This window comes from Saccopteryx leptura, chromosome 2, assembly GCF_036850995.1.
Source record: "Saccopteryx leptura isolate mSacLep1 chromosome 2, mSacLep1_pri_phased_curated, whole genome shotgun sequence".
Lineage (NCBI taxonomy): Eukaryota > Metazoa > Chordata > Mammalia > Chiroptera > Emballonuridae > Saccopteryx > Saccopteryx leptura.
In genome coordinates this window covers 314,238,444-314,257,950 of record NC_089504.1, presented here as the reverse complement: position 1 = coordinate 314,257,950, position 19,507 = coordinate 314,238,444, and the positions used below count along the sequence as shown (strand labels likewise).

The 19,507-nt window shown below is 47.8% G+C and overlaps 1 protein-coding gene across 3 annotated transcripts in view; it reads right to left on the bottom strand.

Annotated features, from left to right (window-relative positions):
• The window catches only part of TBXAS1 (thromboxane A synthase 1), a 132,094-nt gene extending 113,169 nt beyond the window's left edge, over positions 1 to 18,925 (bottom strand). For all 3 annotated transcript variants that reach the window (XM_066366180.1, XM_066366181.1, XM_066366182.1), the window contains exon 1: positions 18,454 to 18,925. In XM_066366180.1, the coding sequence (XP_066222277.1) occupies positions 18,454 to 18,542 (89 nt within the window). In that variant the 5' untranslated portion in view covers positions 18,543 to 18,925. The remainder of the gene's footprint in view (positions 1 to 18,453) is intronic.
• Positions 18,926 to 19,507: the final 582 nt, after the last annotated feature.

Below are 19,507 nucleotides of genomic sequence, written 5' to 3'. Positions count from 1 at the left end.
CACTTAGGGCCCACCCAGGTAACCCATAACACTTTATCTCAGGATCCTCACTCCCATCCTTAAAGTCTATTTTGCCATAGAAAGTGGCATTCTGTAGGTCCCAGAGATTCGAACATAGGCATCCTTGGGGCCGCTATTTAGCTACCACACCAACTTGTATTGTGTGTAGATCCTGCTTTTATTTTGTAGTTTTGGAGTGTGCCGATAAGGGAGAAGTGTCTGGGGGTGGGGACTGGGAGATTGTCGGAGCTTCCTGTTTAGGGAGTATTGGATGGTACAGTTGTGGGAGGTGGGCAGGAAGCAAACCAAGAGCTCGAATGATACTCAGCCTCTGCCTCAGGCACCACTGAACCGGACTCTGGTGGTTCTACTATCTAAACAGGCAACAGATCAGTGTTTCGGTATTAAGTCGTTAGTCTTCTAACTTCAGTTGTTTAGCATCTTTACAGTTTTTGTCGTATCTGCAAGTCACATGTGCTGTTTTACTTCCCATTTCCTTTGAGTAATCTTAAATGCATTTATTTTAAAAGAAACCTTTCTGTCGTGGCCACAGAGGAAAACCATTACTACTTTCATAAATAAGAACTCATGGTAAAAATAAACACTTTGCAATGGAAAATTTTAAAAGTCCATGAACCCCCTAAAATGATCTCACCTGCTACAGACGGTTCATAGGCCAAGCATGGTCCTAGCAGGTCACTTTTTTTCTTTTTCCTTTTTTTTTTAGAGAGAGAGAAAGAGAGGGTAGGAGAGAGGGAGGGAGAGAGAGAAAGAGACAGGCAGACAGATAGGAAGGTAAAGAGATGAGAAGCATCAACTCATAGTTGCGGCACTTTAGTTGTTTGTTGATTGCTTTCTCATACATGCCTTGACTGGGGGCTCAAGCTGAGCCAGTGACCCCTTGCTCAAGTCAGTGACCTTTGGGCTCAAGCCAGTAACCATGGGGTCTTGTCTATGATCCCACACTCAAGCTGGCAACCCCACACTCAAGCCGGTGAGCCTGCACTCAAGTCTGCTACGTACATGCCTGAGTCTGGTATGCTTTCCAATGCCCATCCTTCCCCATGAAAACCAACGGGTCCCTTCTAGGACTAAGAGCAGCAAAAGGCGTGGGGTTGGAGTAGGTGGTTCGGAAAGGAGGGGACTCTGTGGGAGGTCCCGAGTCAGGCCCTGCCTCAGCCTTTGTCCCCCCAGTTCTCTGCCACGTGGTCACAGGGTTGGTCCCAGAAGGATGCGCGGAGGGTGCCCTGCCTGTTGGTGCTGGTGAGAATCAGAGGAGAAGGATGGAGGCAGAGCATCGAGCAGTTTCAGAACACGAATGGGTGTGCAACTCACCTTTCTGTTTTAAAAATAGAATGAGGCAATTGAATTATGTCATAAAACCAGTTAAGTGGCTGATATTTATGAACCACTCCTGGATTTTTTTTTTTTTTTAAGTATTTGACTGAATTTAACTAGGCCAAGCTCCCCCGTCACCCACTGGAAAAACTGGTGACATATATAAATGCGACCTAAAACCTGCCGCCCAACCCTCTGGGGGGAGGGGTCTGGAATGGCTTAGTGCACTTAAAGATAGATATATAATAAGCATTTTAAAATAAAATGTATTTAAATGTATTATAATATAGTTTAATTTACAAATTTAAATACCAGTGTGTTCAAATGTGATTTCATGTGTTTGTATCTTTAAAAACGAAAGGCGGCCTCTCGGGTCTGGACCTTGAATTCCTTACGTGTCAGGGGATTTAAGCCCAGACAGGGCATCCTGCGCAGCCCCTGCCTTGTCCTGCTTTGTCCCAGGAGCTGGAGAATTTGGCTCTTGAGAGGGCCAAAAAGCAAGCCAAAGAATTTTTTGCAAACTCCTTTCAAGTACGGATTTTGCTTCTACAGACGCTTCTCTTTCACATTCCCCCAACGCTGAGCTCTGCAGAGCCTGCCCAAGGTGATGAAGTTGTCATCAGAGAGCCACGGTCAGCTTCTGGGTGCTGGAGACACAAAGTCACCCAAGATGCATTTTTGAAGAGGCCGAGAGATAGCGAGGCTGCCCCACATCAGCAGGAACACCCTCATGAGACAATTGAAAAGACTCCTGCCCCTCCTAGATGCGTAAGGGTCCCAGCCAGGGTGAGAGTTCACTTCCCTGTCTCCATCTGCCAATTAGTAGATTGGACCTGGCCAATAATTGTGCTCACAAGGTAATGGCTTGTTTAAGTAATTGATGGTGTTTGTCCTCACTGGGGAATCTTAGCACATCAAAAGATGTTGAGAAAGCCAAAATTCACCTAGAGTCTGAATTAATCACTTTGTCAAGCACAACAAAGGCTGTCTTGCTTTGCTAATAATCCCAAATGAGGTAGCAACCCTCAGTTAAATAAGGAAACTGTCGTGCCTTTAATTAACGTTTCAAAGAGCTCAGACTTGCTTTTTAACCTGCTTTCTTTTTATGAGAATGTGGGGAAGTGCGTGCAGAGCAGTTTTTTTCCCAAGCTTCTCAAGTGCAGAAAGGTGAGAGCTGCTTCACTGAAGTTCATAGAAGAAGATCTGGGGGGCTCAGTTGACCACAAGGTCAGCGTGTGTGGTTGTGCCTGGGTCAGAGGAAGTTAGTCCCAAAGTCAGTGCCTTCAAATGCTGCCCTGCAGGCTATGACCAGCATAGCCACTTGTCTTTCTGGGCTGCACCTTAGAAACCCGCCCCTCTCCCCCAAGCCTGCTCTCTGGCTGACTCACTGGTCTCAGATTGTGTCTCATTAATCTGTCTTCTCCTGGCAGCTCAAGCTTCTCAGCTTCCCAACACATCCTCATTCCCCTTTACCCGCCTCCTATGCCCCTGTCCCCCAGAGCCCCAGGCCAGCTTGGCCTGTGCCTGGCATGCAGACCCCCTCCAGGTTCTCAGCAAGGTCATGGTGGCCAAGCCGGAGCTGTGGATACTATGGGTCAGGAATAATGGGCATTTGGGCATGCGACTGTGTTGGTCAGAGCCCAGCTGCACAGCCACCTTTGAAGGGACTTTGACACCCCCAAGGCCACTTAGAAGCCAATGAGCAGGATGAGGGGATGGGGTCTGGAAGCCACTAGGTTTAGCTCAGTGATCCTCACAGAGTACGGGTGAGTGAGATAGAGAGTGTGTCCTATAGGAAACAAATAGGGAAATGGGGGATTCCCTTGGACTTGGGGAAGCCCTGACAACAGCCTTCCATGTTCTTATTTTACCTAGCAATGCCCCAGGGCTTCTAGATTGGTCACCAACTAGAAACCTCAGTGCTACCTTCCACCCTTCCCGTCAGTCCTCATCTGCAGTCAGTCCCCGAGGACTGTCAATTTTGCTTTCAAAATGTCTCAAGTGGGTTCTTTCCTTCCTTCTAGCTGGCACTGCCCTATTTCAGATACCCGTTGTCTTGCCCTTAGACATGGACTTTTCAGTAGCTCCCTGAACTGGCCTCCCAGCCCCGTTTCTCTCCTTATCCATCGGTCTGCCGGCCACGCTGCTGCCAGAAGAATCCTGCTATAGTGCACATCTGACCATGTTGTGACCACTTCAGGATTCTTTATTGGCTCCCTGTCACTCTTAGACCAAACAGTACACTCCTTTATTTGGCCCATAGCGCCTCTGATGATCTGGCCCCAGCCTGACTCCAAGTGGTCTTTAGACTCCAGCAATCCTGCAGGACTTGGACATTTCTAGTTATGCCAGCTTGTTTCACCCTTCCGGCTTTGAAACCTATGCTCTTCTGCAGAGCCAGGATGAAAGTGAGGCAATGAAGCATCAGGGGAGGTTGGGGGTACAATATTTAAGGAAGCACTCACTGTCAGGGATGTGCAAGTACTGCCCCTGCTCAAGTATGGCCCTGAGTGTCAATGCCTCCTTAAATCTTATACCCTGGATGCCTGCTTACCTCACCCTGGTCCCTGCCTGGGGTATCCACCCTCTTTCTCCACCTGGCAAGTCCTAATTATTCTTCAGATTTCTCCAGGGGTCCACCCAGACTGTCCTAGGCACATGGAGACATTTCTTTGACCACTGGTTCCCTAAAGCAGAGGGACTGCAAACAAAGGATGGGAGAACTTGGTATATTGTCTGTAGGAATATAATCTTGCCCAAGTCCATTATTTACTGTGCCTCATTCTGTTTCCATCATGGGGCTTAGTCATCTGTAGTTAATCCTTCTGTTTTTATGAAGTCCTTCAAGAACCCTTAAATGTTGTGAAAGAGACCTCTGCCGTGGGTGAACCTCAATGGCAGTTGGAGCCCCAAGAGAGCACAGTGTAGGCACCAAACTCTTTGCTATTGTTATGCCTCCATGCCCTTCGTCATAATTGTGAGAAGTCGCTGAGTGTTCTCCAGGGGCCGAGAGCTGCTCTAAGTGCTTCACACATGTTAACTCATTTATTACCCCAGAGTGTGGGGAGGTGTTGTGATCATCTTCGTTTTGCAGATGGGAAAACAGAGGCTCAGAGAGATTAAGTAACTTAGCCAAGGTCACACAGCGAGTAAGAAGCAGGGCTGACATGTGAACCCAGGCTGTCTGGTTCTGGAGTCTGTGCTCTTAACTAGCAGCCTGGGCTGTGTCTCATTTCACATTTCAGGGCAGCCAAGTGCCTAGAACCAAACCTGTCTTACAGGACAGGAGGTGTGGAAAGCTCTGCGTTGCTCACTTCTGTGGGTGGACAACTCTGAGGGCCCTGGGAAGGGGCAGATACCATTCACAAGACTCTATTCTCTCCTGGGATCAAATCCATTGATCAGATTAGCCAGTGAGTCAGCAGGACCCCAAGGCTTGAAACAAGGACAGGTCAATTTAAAGGGAAGACCTAGCCTATGTAGAGAGTAAAGGAACTGTTTCTTTAAGTTGCTCTATCTCTTAGTAGCCAAGGTTGGTACTCAGGGGTATTGGGTACTCGCAGTGGGTGCACAGAATGATTCTAAGTTGCTTTATATCTAGCCTAGTGGGCGTTCAAATAATATACTATTTGCCAATTGGATTTGGTTATGTCTTCATAAACCCAGCCAGCATCTCCATCTCTCTTTGCAATGGGACCTGCCCAATCGCCTGGAACAGGCTTGGGAAACCTGACTCCGTCTCCCAGCCTGACAGGTGACTTGAAAAGCTTAGGCAGTCAAAATAACAAAAGATTACTGTGAGTGTCCCCAAAATATTTTTAATCCCATTGCCTCTTTTTGTTGTTGTTGCTGTAATCCTCAAATCTTTTGTGTCGACCTGATTTCTTACCAAGGTCACTCATTGGCCTCTGGTCACCACTTAGCTATGGTGACCAGCTAGAGGTCCAACTGGAAATTGCGTGGAACAAGGTCAAAAGGCAATAGCTCCAGTCTAAGAGCACCAAGAGTCTCCGTGCCCTTCGCTCAGCGATGCGGTTGGTCATGGCTCTTACCCATCTGGGCTCTGGACCAGATAGATGTGCAGACATGTGGAACCTACCCAGCCTCCCCTATTATAAGGTGCCTGCCTCCTACACTTTGTCATCCCGTGTAGGGGGTTACTGTTCCTTGTCCTAGTCGTGGTTCACCCAGGCCACTCCTCTCTCGTCACCTGTGTTAGTTATCGATTGCTGTGTAACAAATGACTATAAACCCGAAGTGGCGTAAGACCACAAGCGTTTATGATTGCACACAGTTTCCAAGGGTCAGGAGTCTGGGAACAGATTAGCTGGGTGGTTTGGGCTCTGGGTCTCCCACGGGGCTCCAGTCCAGCTGTCAGCGAGGGCTGCTATGAGGTCTTCTGAGACTTGCCAGTGCTGGACTTTGCTTCCTTGCCCAGGTGGGTAACAGTTGGCAGGTTTCACTGTGTGGCCCTCTCTGAGCCACTCAGCCTAACCTTGGAAGTGATACATTGTCACCTCTACTGTGTTCTATGGTCACGTGACTGGCCCTGGTGCAGTGGGGGAGGGGCGGTGCAAGGGTGCGAATACCATGGGACTGGGACCATTTAGGGAACATCCTGGACACTGGCTACCGTGTCACCTATGCCCCAGGGTGACCAGTTGCTTTAAAGCATGTCATTCTCCCAGAGCTTCCCCCTGGGAGTCTCAGGCTGGTTCCTAAGCCTCCTGGGTCTGTATGCTGTGCTCTCCTATGAAGAGGTATTGAAACAAGTTGTCGTTGTGCCATTTTTCATTCCATAAAGGTGCCAGGCACGGTGCCAGGTGCCATCGTCCATCACTGGGAGAACAGATAGGATCTGCTTGGCTTTCCTGGAAAAGTGAAATCTGGGAAACTTCAAACTTGGGTGAAAAATGAATGTAAAGCCTCCAGGAAACCATATGGCTAATAATAGCGAACATGGACTGAGCGTTTGCTTTGGGTCAGGCATTGCACCCACACATTATAAATATTGTGGCTTCTAGTCTCCATCAATGTCCTTGTTATGTCTGTTGCATAGACAGAGAAACTGAGACTGGGAGACCAGCCCCAGGGACTGGCCCACGGGTCAGCAGCCAGGCTGCAGCCCAGCCTAGCCCTGGGCTGCCTGAGTGAAGGGCCTGAGCCTCCAGCCAGGCATCCAGTGGGTCTGTTCTGACTCAGGCCCATGAAGGGAAGGAGGCTGCAGTTGTCTTCTGGGGCTGCTGGAACAAGCTGGGTGCTTACAACAACAGAAATCCATTCTCCCCAGCTCTGGAGACCGGCAGTCCGAAGTCAGGGTGCGACAGGGCCTCGCTCTCTCTCTGAGGTTCTAGGGGAGGAGCCTTCCTGGCTCTTCCCAGCTGCTGCAGATTGCTGGCAGTCCTGGTGTCCCCGGCTTGTGGCTGCATCCCTCCATCTCTGCCTGCAGCATCACATAGTGTTCTCCCCGTGCGTCCATGTCTTCAGATCACCTTCACTCTGTGCGTCTGTGTGTCCAAACCTCCCTCTTTTTACAAGGACATCAGTCAAGATTACAGCCCGCTCTAATCCACTACGAATGCATCTTAACTTGGTTGTGTCTGCAAAGACCCTATTTGCAAATTAGGCACGTTTGGTGGTTGCTGCGTGCACATGAATGTGGGTCAGGGCACTACTCAACCCAGTAAAAATACCCTCAGAACTGTGAGCAGCCGTCAAAGAAATAATCTGCATGAAGGTGTTGGTGGGGACAGGGTCTCCCTGGTCCCCGAGGGTCAGAGGAGGGGAGAGGGAAGGAAAAGAACCCTAATGAAAGAAGAAGACATCATTTCAAAAACATTTCTTTTCCTGGTTTACTTGGAAAGTTGTGCTTTGTTTTTTGTTCTTTCTTTTGTCCATTGGGTTTTGTGGGGGGTTTGGGGTTTTTTTGTTTGTTTGTTTGTTTTTTGCTATTTAGTATTATTATACAAACAAAGCTATATCCTAACTGTTTTAATTAGCACCCCCATTTTACAGAGAAAAAGGAAATGAAATTTTGTGGCAGACTTTGGATCGCAGGACCTCTCTTGCATGTTTGCCTGCACTGGCCACTACTAGAGGAGAAGACACAAACGCAGGTGACACGGAGGAGCACAGAGAGAGATAAAAGCCACTTTGCACATGGGCAAGCCCAAGTTCAATTCACCCTGCGGTAACAGGACTTGCGATAGTGGGTTTCACCCCTTTCTTCTTTCAGCCAGCACCTGGTGGTAGTTTCTAGGAGGGAAGACATAATCCTACGACATTTTCTCTTTAGGAACCCAACAGGGCTCCAACCCCCTTGAGACTGTTTAAGAGAATTCTGGGGCGGTGTCTCTTTTCGTCCACAGCCATTTCTTGTCATGGCAGCATCCATACATTGACTGCCGAGAACAGAAGAATGAATTTGTCTTAAACAATGCGGCTCTCAATCTGCAAGGATGCGCCCCAGTTGTAGTATTTCAGGACGTGGTGAACACACTGCACTTGCTGCGTTCAGGCTTTTCCCCAGAATCCAAAGGGTATTTCTAAGATTCAGAAATACCTTCCCTCAATTCTGCTTTTCCAGACCGGAGTTGGGTCCTTCAGGAGGCAGCATCCTCCTTCCCACCCCATCCCCTGAATCAATATTTGCTCTTCTCAGAGTGTGTGCTAGCTCCATCATCAGTCGACCCATGACCTCCTCTGCTTAGTCAGCTAGGAATTCTGGGTGCTTCCCCAGGCTCAGCCCAGGTCCAAGCAGAGACCCTACACTGAGCTTGTGGCCTTGCTTTTAGCATTCTAGGTGCTGGTTCCTCCCTCTGCAGTGAGAGACCCCACCAGGACCCACCGAGTCAGCATCTCAGCTGGCAAGTTCTCCATGAGTCGCCGTAAAATTTACTGTTCACAAGGTGCTCATATTCCCTTTCAAAGAGACAGGCAGGGATAACTATCTCCACGTCACCATTGGAAGCTGAAGCTGACGTCTCAGACTTTCTTCTTGAAAGAAAAATCCACACTCTTCTTCTCAACTGCCTTCCTTCCCAGTCACTTCTAAACCTGCTGCATCCTGGCTTCTGTCCCCACCGCGCCATCGGTGACCATCTCCAACGTCACCTAAGACTTCTTAGTTGCTAACTCCAGTGGGGATTTTTTTTAAACCTCATCTTATTTGTTCAAGGTCAAAAACTACCTAGTGGTATAAGCCCAAGATCATTCAAATGAGACCACTTGTGTGAAATACGGTTCTCTTCACGTTCACTTCAGTGCATTACTGGAGACCATGTGAGAACTCTGAGCGATGTTTTAAAAAATTAAATTAAAACCACAATCTATCCACCTGGCATCTATGCAAATATTGTTGCATATAAGCCTGCAGTTATTGGATAATAATAATGACTAGATCGTTGAACACAAATTGTGCCCAGCACTGCTCTAAGTCTACTCTATGTTTTACTTCATTTAAGCCTACTTTTAATGCTACAATGTATATATGATTCCTATCCTGATTTTGCAGCTGGGGGAAACTGAGACACAGAAACCTTACAAACTTGCTTAAGGTCACCACACTAGTGAGGACTTGAATATGGTTCTGAGGTCCAAGTTCCGGAGCATTACACAAAGTGAAAAAAGGCAGCCAAGAGCAAAGTGTTTTGAAAGGCAATGTCGATGAAGTAACGTGCGGCTCAAGTACTTGACAGTAGTTTATTTTCCTGAGTGGGGTCAACTGTCACCTTGGTGCTATAATTGTGTTTAGCAATCCTCCCTTAATAAATCGTGCAGGGGTGAACTTCAACTCACAGCCCAGCCTAAACAGAATTATAACGACAACATCTTGTACTGAGATCCAGAGTTGAAGTCAATGAAACTTGGTTACATAACAGGTAGGGGAGCTAACGGGTTGCAGAGGTATGCGACAGGAATGAATGGAAATTCTCTACGGTGATATTCATAGTAGCAAAGAACAACTTAATGTGGGTCGGGTGTCTATATGTGCCAGGCATGTGCCGCACGAAATCCTATGTGTGATCGCTTTTCATTCAAGATTGAGTGTTTGTTACCTGATAGAAACGGATTGAGCACCCTAGTCACCATCCTACTTCTTAAAGCTAAAGCTGAGCAAGACCCGGTCCTGCCCTTGGGGAGCTCACCTTCTAATGGGGGAGCCAGAGAGAGGGTGGTACCAGGTGCCATGGGACCAGGAACACAGGGGACGCATAAGCTCTCGGTTGAATGAAGGGAGGAGGGCACCCCGGCAGAGGGAAGGAAACTGATGATAAACAGGTGATGTGTGGAAGGAACTGAGCACCCAGGAGCAGAGATCCAGGTGAGACCTGCCGGGAGACGAACATGCCAAGGTGGACGGGACCAGGCCAGAGAGGGCGTCGTGTGCCAGGCCAGGGAGACAGTCTCTAGGCGGGCAGGCCATGGGAGGGTTCTATGCAGCAGAGGGGCAAGATCCTGGGATGTTATTCTAGCTGGAGGGTCGCAGGACAGATTCGAGGAGCACGTCTAAGACAGGAGGCAGGAAAACCGGTTGGGAGACTTGCTGGCCAAGGATGCTGTTGAAATCCTGAGCTGTAGTGGAGGAGAGCAGGCAGAGTGACAGGAATAATTCAAAGACTTCTTAGGACACAGCCTGCCAAGTCCATGGGTCGGTTGATTGTTGAGGGTGAGGGAGAGCTGAGGACCACTGTTGGGGGTGAGGGGGGTGATGTGCCACATGCTGAGAGGAGGGACTGTCAGTCCTCTCATCAATAAGAATAGTAGGAATAGAGGGACAGCCACCCAGTATAAGAAGTGTACCTGCCCTGAACTGTCAAGGCTTAGCTGACGTCCACAATGCCACGTTTCTCCTGAGACTTCCCCAATTACCTCTCTCAATCATCCGTGATGCTGTGAGATGATGCTACTGATTTTGGTCACCCTCTTTGCACAGACAGAGTTCAGACCCGTAAATGTATAACCGACGGCTTTATGATGCTTACAGCCGGAGGTCCCTGGATGCCTATTGATCTGTGTAGGTAGGAAAGAGGCACTGGAGATATTCTCAACATTTCAAAGAGTCTAATGTAAATTGGGCATTTATTGACAATAAGATTGTGCAGGTTAACTAAAATGTCAAGTTTCTTTGCTTTGGAGTGGAATTATAACCTGGTATACTGGGTGCTGGGTTATCCCATTGATCAGCTGTTCTCATTGGCAGAGCTTCCTTCGGCTTGTCTTTGAGTAATTAAAATGGGGAAATAAATCAATCAGTGCTTAAATATACATTGTTGTTTGGACAACAGAGCATGGGAACCTATGGGGAAATGATGCAAACAGTGGACGGTGGTGAAGAGTTTAGGTAGCATCGCTTTAAACTGGGGGTGGGGTGGGGTGTTCAACAGAACAATGGAGGAGAAAGTGCTCGTCCTTTGTAGCTTCTCCGCTTGGGTTGGATGTGTCCTGTCCCCCCACACTGTGGTCAGGACACCCTGCTCAGACCCCGAGTGCTCTGTGCATTCCTATATATCACACCTTCCAAATGACTGTGTCCTGCACTCTGTCCCATCCCCTCCTGTTGCATCAGAGCCGTGCTCCTCATTTCCTAATGTGACAGTCGCTTTGTTTGAATTCACGGGAATGTCATCCATTGCACTCAAGGAGGTGGAGCCAGCACCCAGCCTAGAAAACCTTCCGCACTCAGTGAGCGTGTGAATGAAGAAGTTATTTACTTCTCCAGTGAGCCACATGCAAGGCGTTCTTCCAGGCACTGTGAGCATGGTGCCACTAGTGTGCAAGTCGGAGGGAGAGTGATTCTTCCCCATACTTCTGTGCACTTACACACAAAAAACAGTAATCATTGGGAAGTGGGGCTGCTATCTCAGTTACCTGAGGCATGATGGTCATTGTTAACATTTATTGAGCAGCTACTATGTGCAAGGTACTCACTCACTGGCTTAAGATTCAGTCCCCGCCTTCAGGAGCTTATAATCAGGCTAGGAAGAGAGGGCCCACACAGAAACAATAAAATAATCTGGTAAATGCCAAGGTAGCAATAGAGTCAGAAGGAGCTACTGGAGTTCAAAGGGAGCAGCGTCATCGAGGGCCAGCCTGATTTAGACCTTCAGGAAGAGCAACGTGCAGACAAGGTTTGGAAAGATGGGTAGGATTGAGACCAGCCGAGAGGGAAAGGCACCAGGCAGCAGGGACTGGGTGTGTGTGGTATACAGAGAAGGGGTGTGTTGTGTGCAGGTAAGAGGGGAAGGAGGGAGGGTTTTAGGCACCTTTCAGCTCCCATAGGGGAGGCAGCTGCTGGTTTGGGTGCATAGTGTGGGCCATTCCCAGGGTGTCTGGGCGTAGTGCTTGGAAAATGGGATTTTGGTGCAGTCACTATCTGTGGAGGTTGGCCTTGCTTTCATACCATTTCCGACACCATTTTCCCAGTTGCCTTTAAGAAAACAAAAAAAGTCCGCCTTCTTTCTGGGACCATGTTCAGAAATTGCTGTTTATAGAGGCGGAACCAAGAAGCACACCTTTGCGGGGACATATGCAGATTGAGGACGGTGCAGGACCAGGCTCTGAGAGGAGGCCAAGCACAATGGAGTCCAGGGCTCTGGGGATCTCCCCACTCAGCTGGCACTCTTTCCCCGTCCTGTCCCCTGGAAGTTGTACAACATCACATATATATTTCTGGCAACTCAGGAACAAGGCAGCTCTTAATAATTGAAGTTCCAATCCAAACGGTGTGAGACCTTGTTCCCCTGTCCCTTCTCTCCCCAAAGTCTCATCCTTGTGTTCAGATGTACTTCAGTGTTGTAGCCAGAAACAGCTCCCTGTATTGCTGCTGAGGCTCTCGAGAACAGGGCACCCACCCTCAACGGCAAATGACAGCCTGTTGGGTTGGTTCTTACGGTCAGTCATAGGAGGGGTGGGGTGGAGGGAAGGCTTCAACCAACAGCTCTCTTTCTGGAAGAGTCACTGTTCTCCCAGGGACAGTGGCAGCAAACATTTACTCTGGAGGCTCAGTAAGGCACCAACTGGAATCTGATGGTTTGCTTGGTTTATAGAATGAATGAGGTGGTTCTCCCATCTCTGCTACCAGAAGCCTGAACTCCTTACCAGCTTAGAGAAAGTATGATCATAAGTATGAAGACTATTGCTACTGTTTTCTTTCAAACAAATAAACAAACCAACAAAACTAAGAAAAGCTCATACGCCCAATAAGTGTGGCCCTCCGACAGCATTCCCAGGCTTCCAGAGCCTCTGAGTCAACAACAATGTCTTCTTGTTTTATGAGCACATTCTGTCTAGGGTTAGAAATCGTACCCTGGTCTAATCTCCTGTTTGCCCACATCAGGGCTGTTTTTTTAAAAAAAAAAAAATCAATTCATTCTCAACTATGGTGATAATTCGTTGCCTTAGAGGGCTGTCAAAAGACAGCATCTGGACACCAAGGATCATTCCCAAAGAAAAGGGCTAAGAATGCATTTTCCACGCGTGACATCTCTGCAGTTGAGGGTTAGCCTATCAGGACAGCACCTCTGCAGGTCATATAACTCATTTGGCTGTGTAAGTTCCGGTGTGTGTACTAAAATAATCAGTCACATTACTTTATAGTCACACCTCGTACTCTCATTCTGAAAAATCAATAAAGTGAGGGGAAGGCTAGGGATATTGTGTATAACTATGTAAAGGAGAGGAAACAAAAAAATAATAATAATATTCTGTGAAAAGGGTCCTTGAGGAAGCACCAACCTAGTTTTCATAAGCAGGCTCAATTTTATCTCCAAGCTCATCAGCAAGTTATTAAACCGAAGTACCCATCATATCCTAGGTGAAAAGTGCAAAAAATAAAAAAGGGAAGTAGCCTCCCTCCTTCGCCGGAGGCTCGGTGGCGCTGGGAATTACCCGCAGCCTCTAACGTGCATTTCTAAACCGTGTTCATTACTCTCCATGTTTTGTCCCACCGCCTGTTGCGGAACCCTGATGTTGCCCTCACCTGTGATACGTCACCTGAAACTGTCTCCCTCTCCTCTCTCCCAGATCAACTCTCCCCTGCATTTTCAGACCCAGCCCAAGACCCTTCTGCTTTCCAAAGCCACCTCTGACTGCCAGGCGAGACACAAAAGCCAAGGAACTGGGACAGAGAGGCGAGAAGCCAGAGTCATGCACGAATCTACAACGGGGCCCCTTAGAAAGCGCTTGTACGCTTTGGCGCTGTGGGCGTATTTCCAGGCTCTGGGGACACTCTCGGTGCCACAGGAAATGCTGCTGAGGATGAGTGGGGTGTGCAGGCGGAAGCAGGAGCAGTCCCTCGTGAATCATGTGTGTTTCATCTGACCTGCGTTCACCGGCAGCACTTGAGTTCAGCACAGACCCACTCATGTGAGAGCATCAACAGATGCAATAGTCCTGCAGCCTAGATCTAGATTCTAGAAGGCGCTCGGTGGTCATCGACGCCAGCTGCCCATCCCGCGCAAGGAAGCACTTTGGCAGGCATTCCTGATGGACGCTGAGGGGCACTCACAACCTCCTGTGGCCATTGCCAAACAGCTGTGGTTATTCATTTATTCTGAAGTTGAACTGGAGCCAGCCCTGCAACATTGGCCTTGCTTTGGCCTCTAGACTCTGTACCTTCTACATCCTGAGAAATATCATCAACATCATCAACCTGGAGCCTGAGAGCCCACAAAGGGACACTGTCCATGCTTTATTCCTGCTCAGCCACCCCTCCATCCCCAGCAGGCTGTGCAGCTGCCTCCCTGCTGGCATGTCCAACCGCCGTTTCCAAGGGACTGTCCCCGACGGTCCCGCTTGCCCTTCTCACCATGGCCCTATGTGACATTACTTAATTCAATAAGTGTCAGAAACACTGACTTAAAATAAAGTTAAACAGATTTCTTTACTTATAGAACTTTTTAGAGCCTTTGGCTGTGTAATACTCAATTACACTTAACTTCCCAAACAATTTTAGGAACAAAACTTGGGAAACGGTGTCTAACCTGAGCTTCAGTCTGCAAATCCCCACGACTGTGGTGGGAGGGCCCCTCCCTCTACCTCCAGTGACACCAGGGACACTCGCTGGCTGCCTTGCTCTGACAGGCTCAAGGTTTCTCAGCAGGGCTCCCATGTTCTATCCTGATGTTTGTTTTGTTTTGATGTATAATAGGCAAATAAAATGTATGTATGTGTGTGTGTATATATATTTCTTTATTTAAGGTGTACAACTTGGTGTTTTCATATGCTCATACCTTGTGTAATGATTATCACAATCAAGCTAATTTGCCTATCCATCACTTCACATAGTCCTCGTTTGTCTTTGTTTCTGTGTGTGTGAGGTAAGAACACTTAGGGTTTGCAGACCTTTGCAAACTGCAAGTATAATTCCTTATTATTTACTATCGTTCGTGCTATACATTAGATCTCTAGGTTGTGGGTTCTGTCCCTGGCCAGGACACATATAAGAATCAACCAATGAAGGCATAAGCAAGTAGAACCACAAATTGAAATCTGTCTGTCCCTTCCATTTTCTCTCAAAAAATCAGTAAGTTTTTAAAAAATTAAATAAATAAGTGTTTTTAAAGAACGAAAATCACTATTACTATTTAGTATCTTTCCTTACACTTTTTCTTAAAGAATAAAGAAACCTTTATTACAGTAACCCAGCTGCCGGTCCTTAGGTGTGCTTGAGAGTTTAAGTGCCCTGGAAGTTAAGGTTGACTTTAGCAATATTCAACTCATACAACTTATTTCTTATACATCACATCTCTTCCAGGAGTAAGAATTTCAAACAGAAATTTTAAAATGTTTTGTCACTTGGTGTTAATCACCTTTGCTGCGCTCGGTGTACGTCTAACTGATACATTCTACCACCGGGCTCCGTCTCCCACCACACTGGAACCACCCTGATGTCCTCATACCCCCAATTCGCGCTGCTCAGCCTCCTACCTGCCAAGTTGAGTGATCGTCTTTGAAAAAATCATGTCAAGTGCAGTTTGGGGAAAACTGTCAAAATCTGCTATGCCTAGTTTACAATGCATTCTTTCTAAACGAAATGAATGATTTTGTCTTCCTCTTCCTGAATCCACACATGCACTTAACGACTAAGAAGTGTTTGCTGATTAAGCACATGTCCCCGTCTCTGCTCTGCAAGTTGAGTGAGGCTGCAAAGGACAGTCCACCTGCAACAATTAGGAAACTGGTCACCAAGTAGGTACAAAACGGCAATATGATAATAGGCTTCCAGGAAAGGGGCTGGTTTCACGTGGTCAGAAGACTTGTACAGAGCTGTGAAGGCTAAGGGAAGAATGGGCAAGACAAATACCAGCAGAGTTTAGAGGCTGGAATTAGTCCTCAGCCAACATTTATTAGGTGCCAAGTGCAAGCCAGGCATCGTGAGAGAAAGAGAGGGGGCAAGAGAGGTGGTAAAAGCAGCACTGAGGTGGGGCTTGCCTTGGGCACCCACAGAAAAAGCTTCTTAGGAGATGCCCCTGAGCTTAGCATTGAAGAAAAGAGAGGAGGATGGACATTTCAAGCATGCGCCTGCAGCAATGTGAGCCTTCAGAGAACTCCAAACAGCACAGGATGTGGGGGAAAGGGAGGGGACAGGAGGCCACCAAAGGATGCAGAAGCCAAACCCCAAGTCCTTGAACCAAAAGCTAGAAGGGCACCTGTGCCATGGACAGAGGTCTCCAGAATTGTAACAAGCTATGAGACCTCACCCCTACCCTGAAGGAAGTCACTGGCGGGTTCAGGAGGCAAGGAACAATCCTGGTGTCCCCCGTAATGTTACCTTCTCAGAGTTCTAGGCTCCCCATTGCGGTCTTACCTGGTCCCACAGCAGGTGTGGCTCTGAGAGGAGAGACTAAGGGGTTACATGTGTAGGACATGCCACCCTCCACAATTTCTCCCCCCGGGGCATGAAGGCTGTGTGCCTCTCCACTTCCTGCTTTCGCTGAGCACCCTTGTCTCTTCTGCCTGTATGTTCTTTAAAAAATGAGGCAGGAGGGAGTCCCCATTTCGTTCAAGCTGATGTCTGTCACTTGGTGGCTACTTAGTCTTGCCTGGAAGAAGAGGGTTGGCAGCCCAAGGACAGTTTCCTTGAGTTGAATCAAGGGATAGACCCAAGGGCACCCAAGCCACAGCCCTGGCCACTTCTTCCTGCTGCTCTTCTCCCTTCTGGAACATTCTCTCCAGACATCGAGCTTCCCCCAGAACCTCCATGTCCCCCCACCTGCCATGGGCATCTGATTCAGACTTCCTGTTTCCTGACCTTGTCCCAGGGCCTCCCTCTGTGCCTGTCACACATTAACAGATCAATAAATATTTTTTGTGATAACAGTTGGAAGTCAGCCTTCACTTCCTATTCACTACTTCTGGTTTGTGCTTTTATCTAATCTCTGTCGGTGATCTAGGTTATTAATATGGCCCCGGGAATACATTACAAATGCATAGCTGCCTTGCTGACCAGTGCGGGGTTATTATTGTTCATGACTCTCTGATCTGCGCTGATTATAAATGCCCAATTATGACAGCTTATCAGTCAGGACACATGCCCCTTTCCATGACCAGAGTAACGCTAATATATGTGATTCATTCATTCATCTATCGAACATTGATCAAGCCCATACTATATGTCAGGCACTAAGCTGCGTGTGTAAGACTACAGAAATGGAAAAAGACACAATAAAGACAAATGCCAGCATGTAGAAAAGTGTATAATATCAACATCGATGCTGTGAGACCAATCAGGAGGACTCAGGCGGGATGTGCTTTGAGAACCACAGTCAGAGCCTGGCTATTGATGGGACATTAATATTAAGAAGAAGTTAAAAATATACCTAACGTACCAAAGACTTATTTACCTCTGCATTCAGTTTGCACAGATGATAGTTGAGTGGCTGACACCTACTAAGTAAACACCTTACTGGGTGTCAGGCACTGGGCTGTGTGCGTCACTGAGCGTAAGACATTAAGATGGATTGATGGACTGGGTTGGGATGGGAGGAAAGGGCTACCATTTACATGTGGCTGGTCTCAAGGCAAGAGAAGCTATACTGCAATAGAAAAGTCCAAAAAACGATTAAACCAGTTAAAAACCACCAGAGCTGCCTTTCAGAGCTAATTTCCAAGAAGTAACTTCATCATCACAGAACATCAGACGGGGAATTCCATTTGCAGACTATACACATACCAGACAGAATAACACCTCACGTTTGCATTAGGCTTGATGTTTTTTGAAGGGCTCTCCCAGTTATTAATCCACAGGAGGCTTTATTACCACCGGAAACCTACACTGAAATTCTGTTCCAACTCAAGTTCCCCGTGATTGCTCCCACTTTCCCCTCCAGCACCAGAGCCACCTATATCCAGGTGCTGCCGGTGGGAGTCACTAGGGTAAGTTTCCCCGAGAAGGTGAGTATGCATAAAGGTTGCCTACTGTGGAGCCTTCAATTGAGCCAGACTTCGAAAAACCTGTTGAATTAACATTATGACAGGGAGCTCCTCCCAGTCCAAGTCTGACTCTGTGGGCATTGCATGTGCTATGTTCATAGGGGTCTGTTCCCTTTGATCAAATACAAGAAAACAAGAAAGTTCCACCCCTTTGCCCTTAAACCTCCAGAAATGTCCTTAAACGGTGACATCCCACAAAGTAGACCCCGATCCTTCCTGTTTTTAACATAACACAAACTAGAAGCTGATTCTGGTTAAATCCAACTCGGGCAGAGGGTCTTAGAAACGCAAGGTGAGATGACTGGACTGGACAGGACGGCGTGCGGCCAACTACTTCTGCCCAAACCTTCCGACGACGTGTTTCTCCCTCTCTCTCTCTCTATCTCTCTCTCTCAAACTTAATTATGAATGGCGTCCTCAGTCACTGAATCCCCAGCCTTTCCTGACACCTCAGCCTCATGCATTTTAGCAAAAGATTAACCTGGCTGTTTGCTTTTCATTCTGAAGCTGTGTTAATACTCAACTCCCTCTAGATTAGAAAAGAAGGAAAACACACTCCCACAGACCCACTCCACTCCTCAACCACCCACCCCCCCTCGGCACCCCGGCTCCAGCAAAGCTCCGGGCAGGCGGCTCTTTCTGACAATGCCACGGGCATTGGGACTTGCTGGCTGCACTTACCATTTCAGGAAGGCCAAGAGGACCACCAACAGGGCCACCATCAGTGTGAGGCCGTTCGCTTCCAGCTTGAGAAAGCCCAAGACTTCCATGGTCCCTCAGAGACCCCTCGAGGGGGTGTCCTCCAGAGGAAAGAAGGTGACCGGTGACCGATGACCGCCCTGCCTGTAACAGGAACCACGACCTGCAGGTGGAAAAGGGAAGAGGCAGCCGGGAAAACGTCACATCATGTGGGTTTCCAAAATGTGCTCTTTCTCAGAGTGTGTCCTTACAAAGAGGAAGGAAGAGGAGGGAAAAACAAAGGGTTTCTGTGTAAGGCAATGAATCAGCAACTCTATTTTCTTGATGACTGTGCTGTCAATAAACATTTATGTTAACTTCCCTGGGAAGCGGCAGCAGGACGGGCCCTATGTTGGCTGAAGAACAGAATGGCTCAACCCTGGGTTTCTACTTGGATAAGTGGTCCTTAAAGGAAGACTCCTCTAAAAAATAAAATTAACTTATAATTAAATGAAGGTATGGGTAAAGAGAACCTTTATATTCCAGACGTGAATAATGCTGACCACCCCAAGTCCATCCATCCTGCAAGTTTATTGGTTCCCAGGGTCTAATGACCTCTCTGGGGCTGGCTGTAGGAACAGCTCAAATATCTTGCCTTGTCCTGAATTGGAGGATTTCTTAAATGTCTAAAAGCATATCCATAGACTTATGTATGGATCCTTTGTTCTAGCTCTGAGCTTATCTGACAAAAGGAGACTGAGTCCTATTTTACATATTAGTCATCATAAGACACCTTTAGTAATGGGGCAGGTGTCCCCAAGTACAGTGGGCCGGCCAGCCGAGGGAAGCAGCCGGAAGAGGCGGAGACGTTGACAGAGGCCGGACAGCGCAGAGCCCTGGTTGAGAGGCCTGGGCTTCATTTGATGTGCCTCTTAGTATTTATGTTTGTTACAATCATTTGGCTACATGTAAAGAATTCATTGGAAGGAAAGGAGAGAAAAAGCAGGGAGGGCGCTTAGAGACTGTCGCCTCTGTCCTGAGATGCGGCCACTCAGAC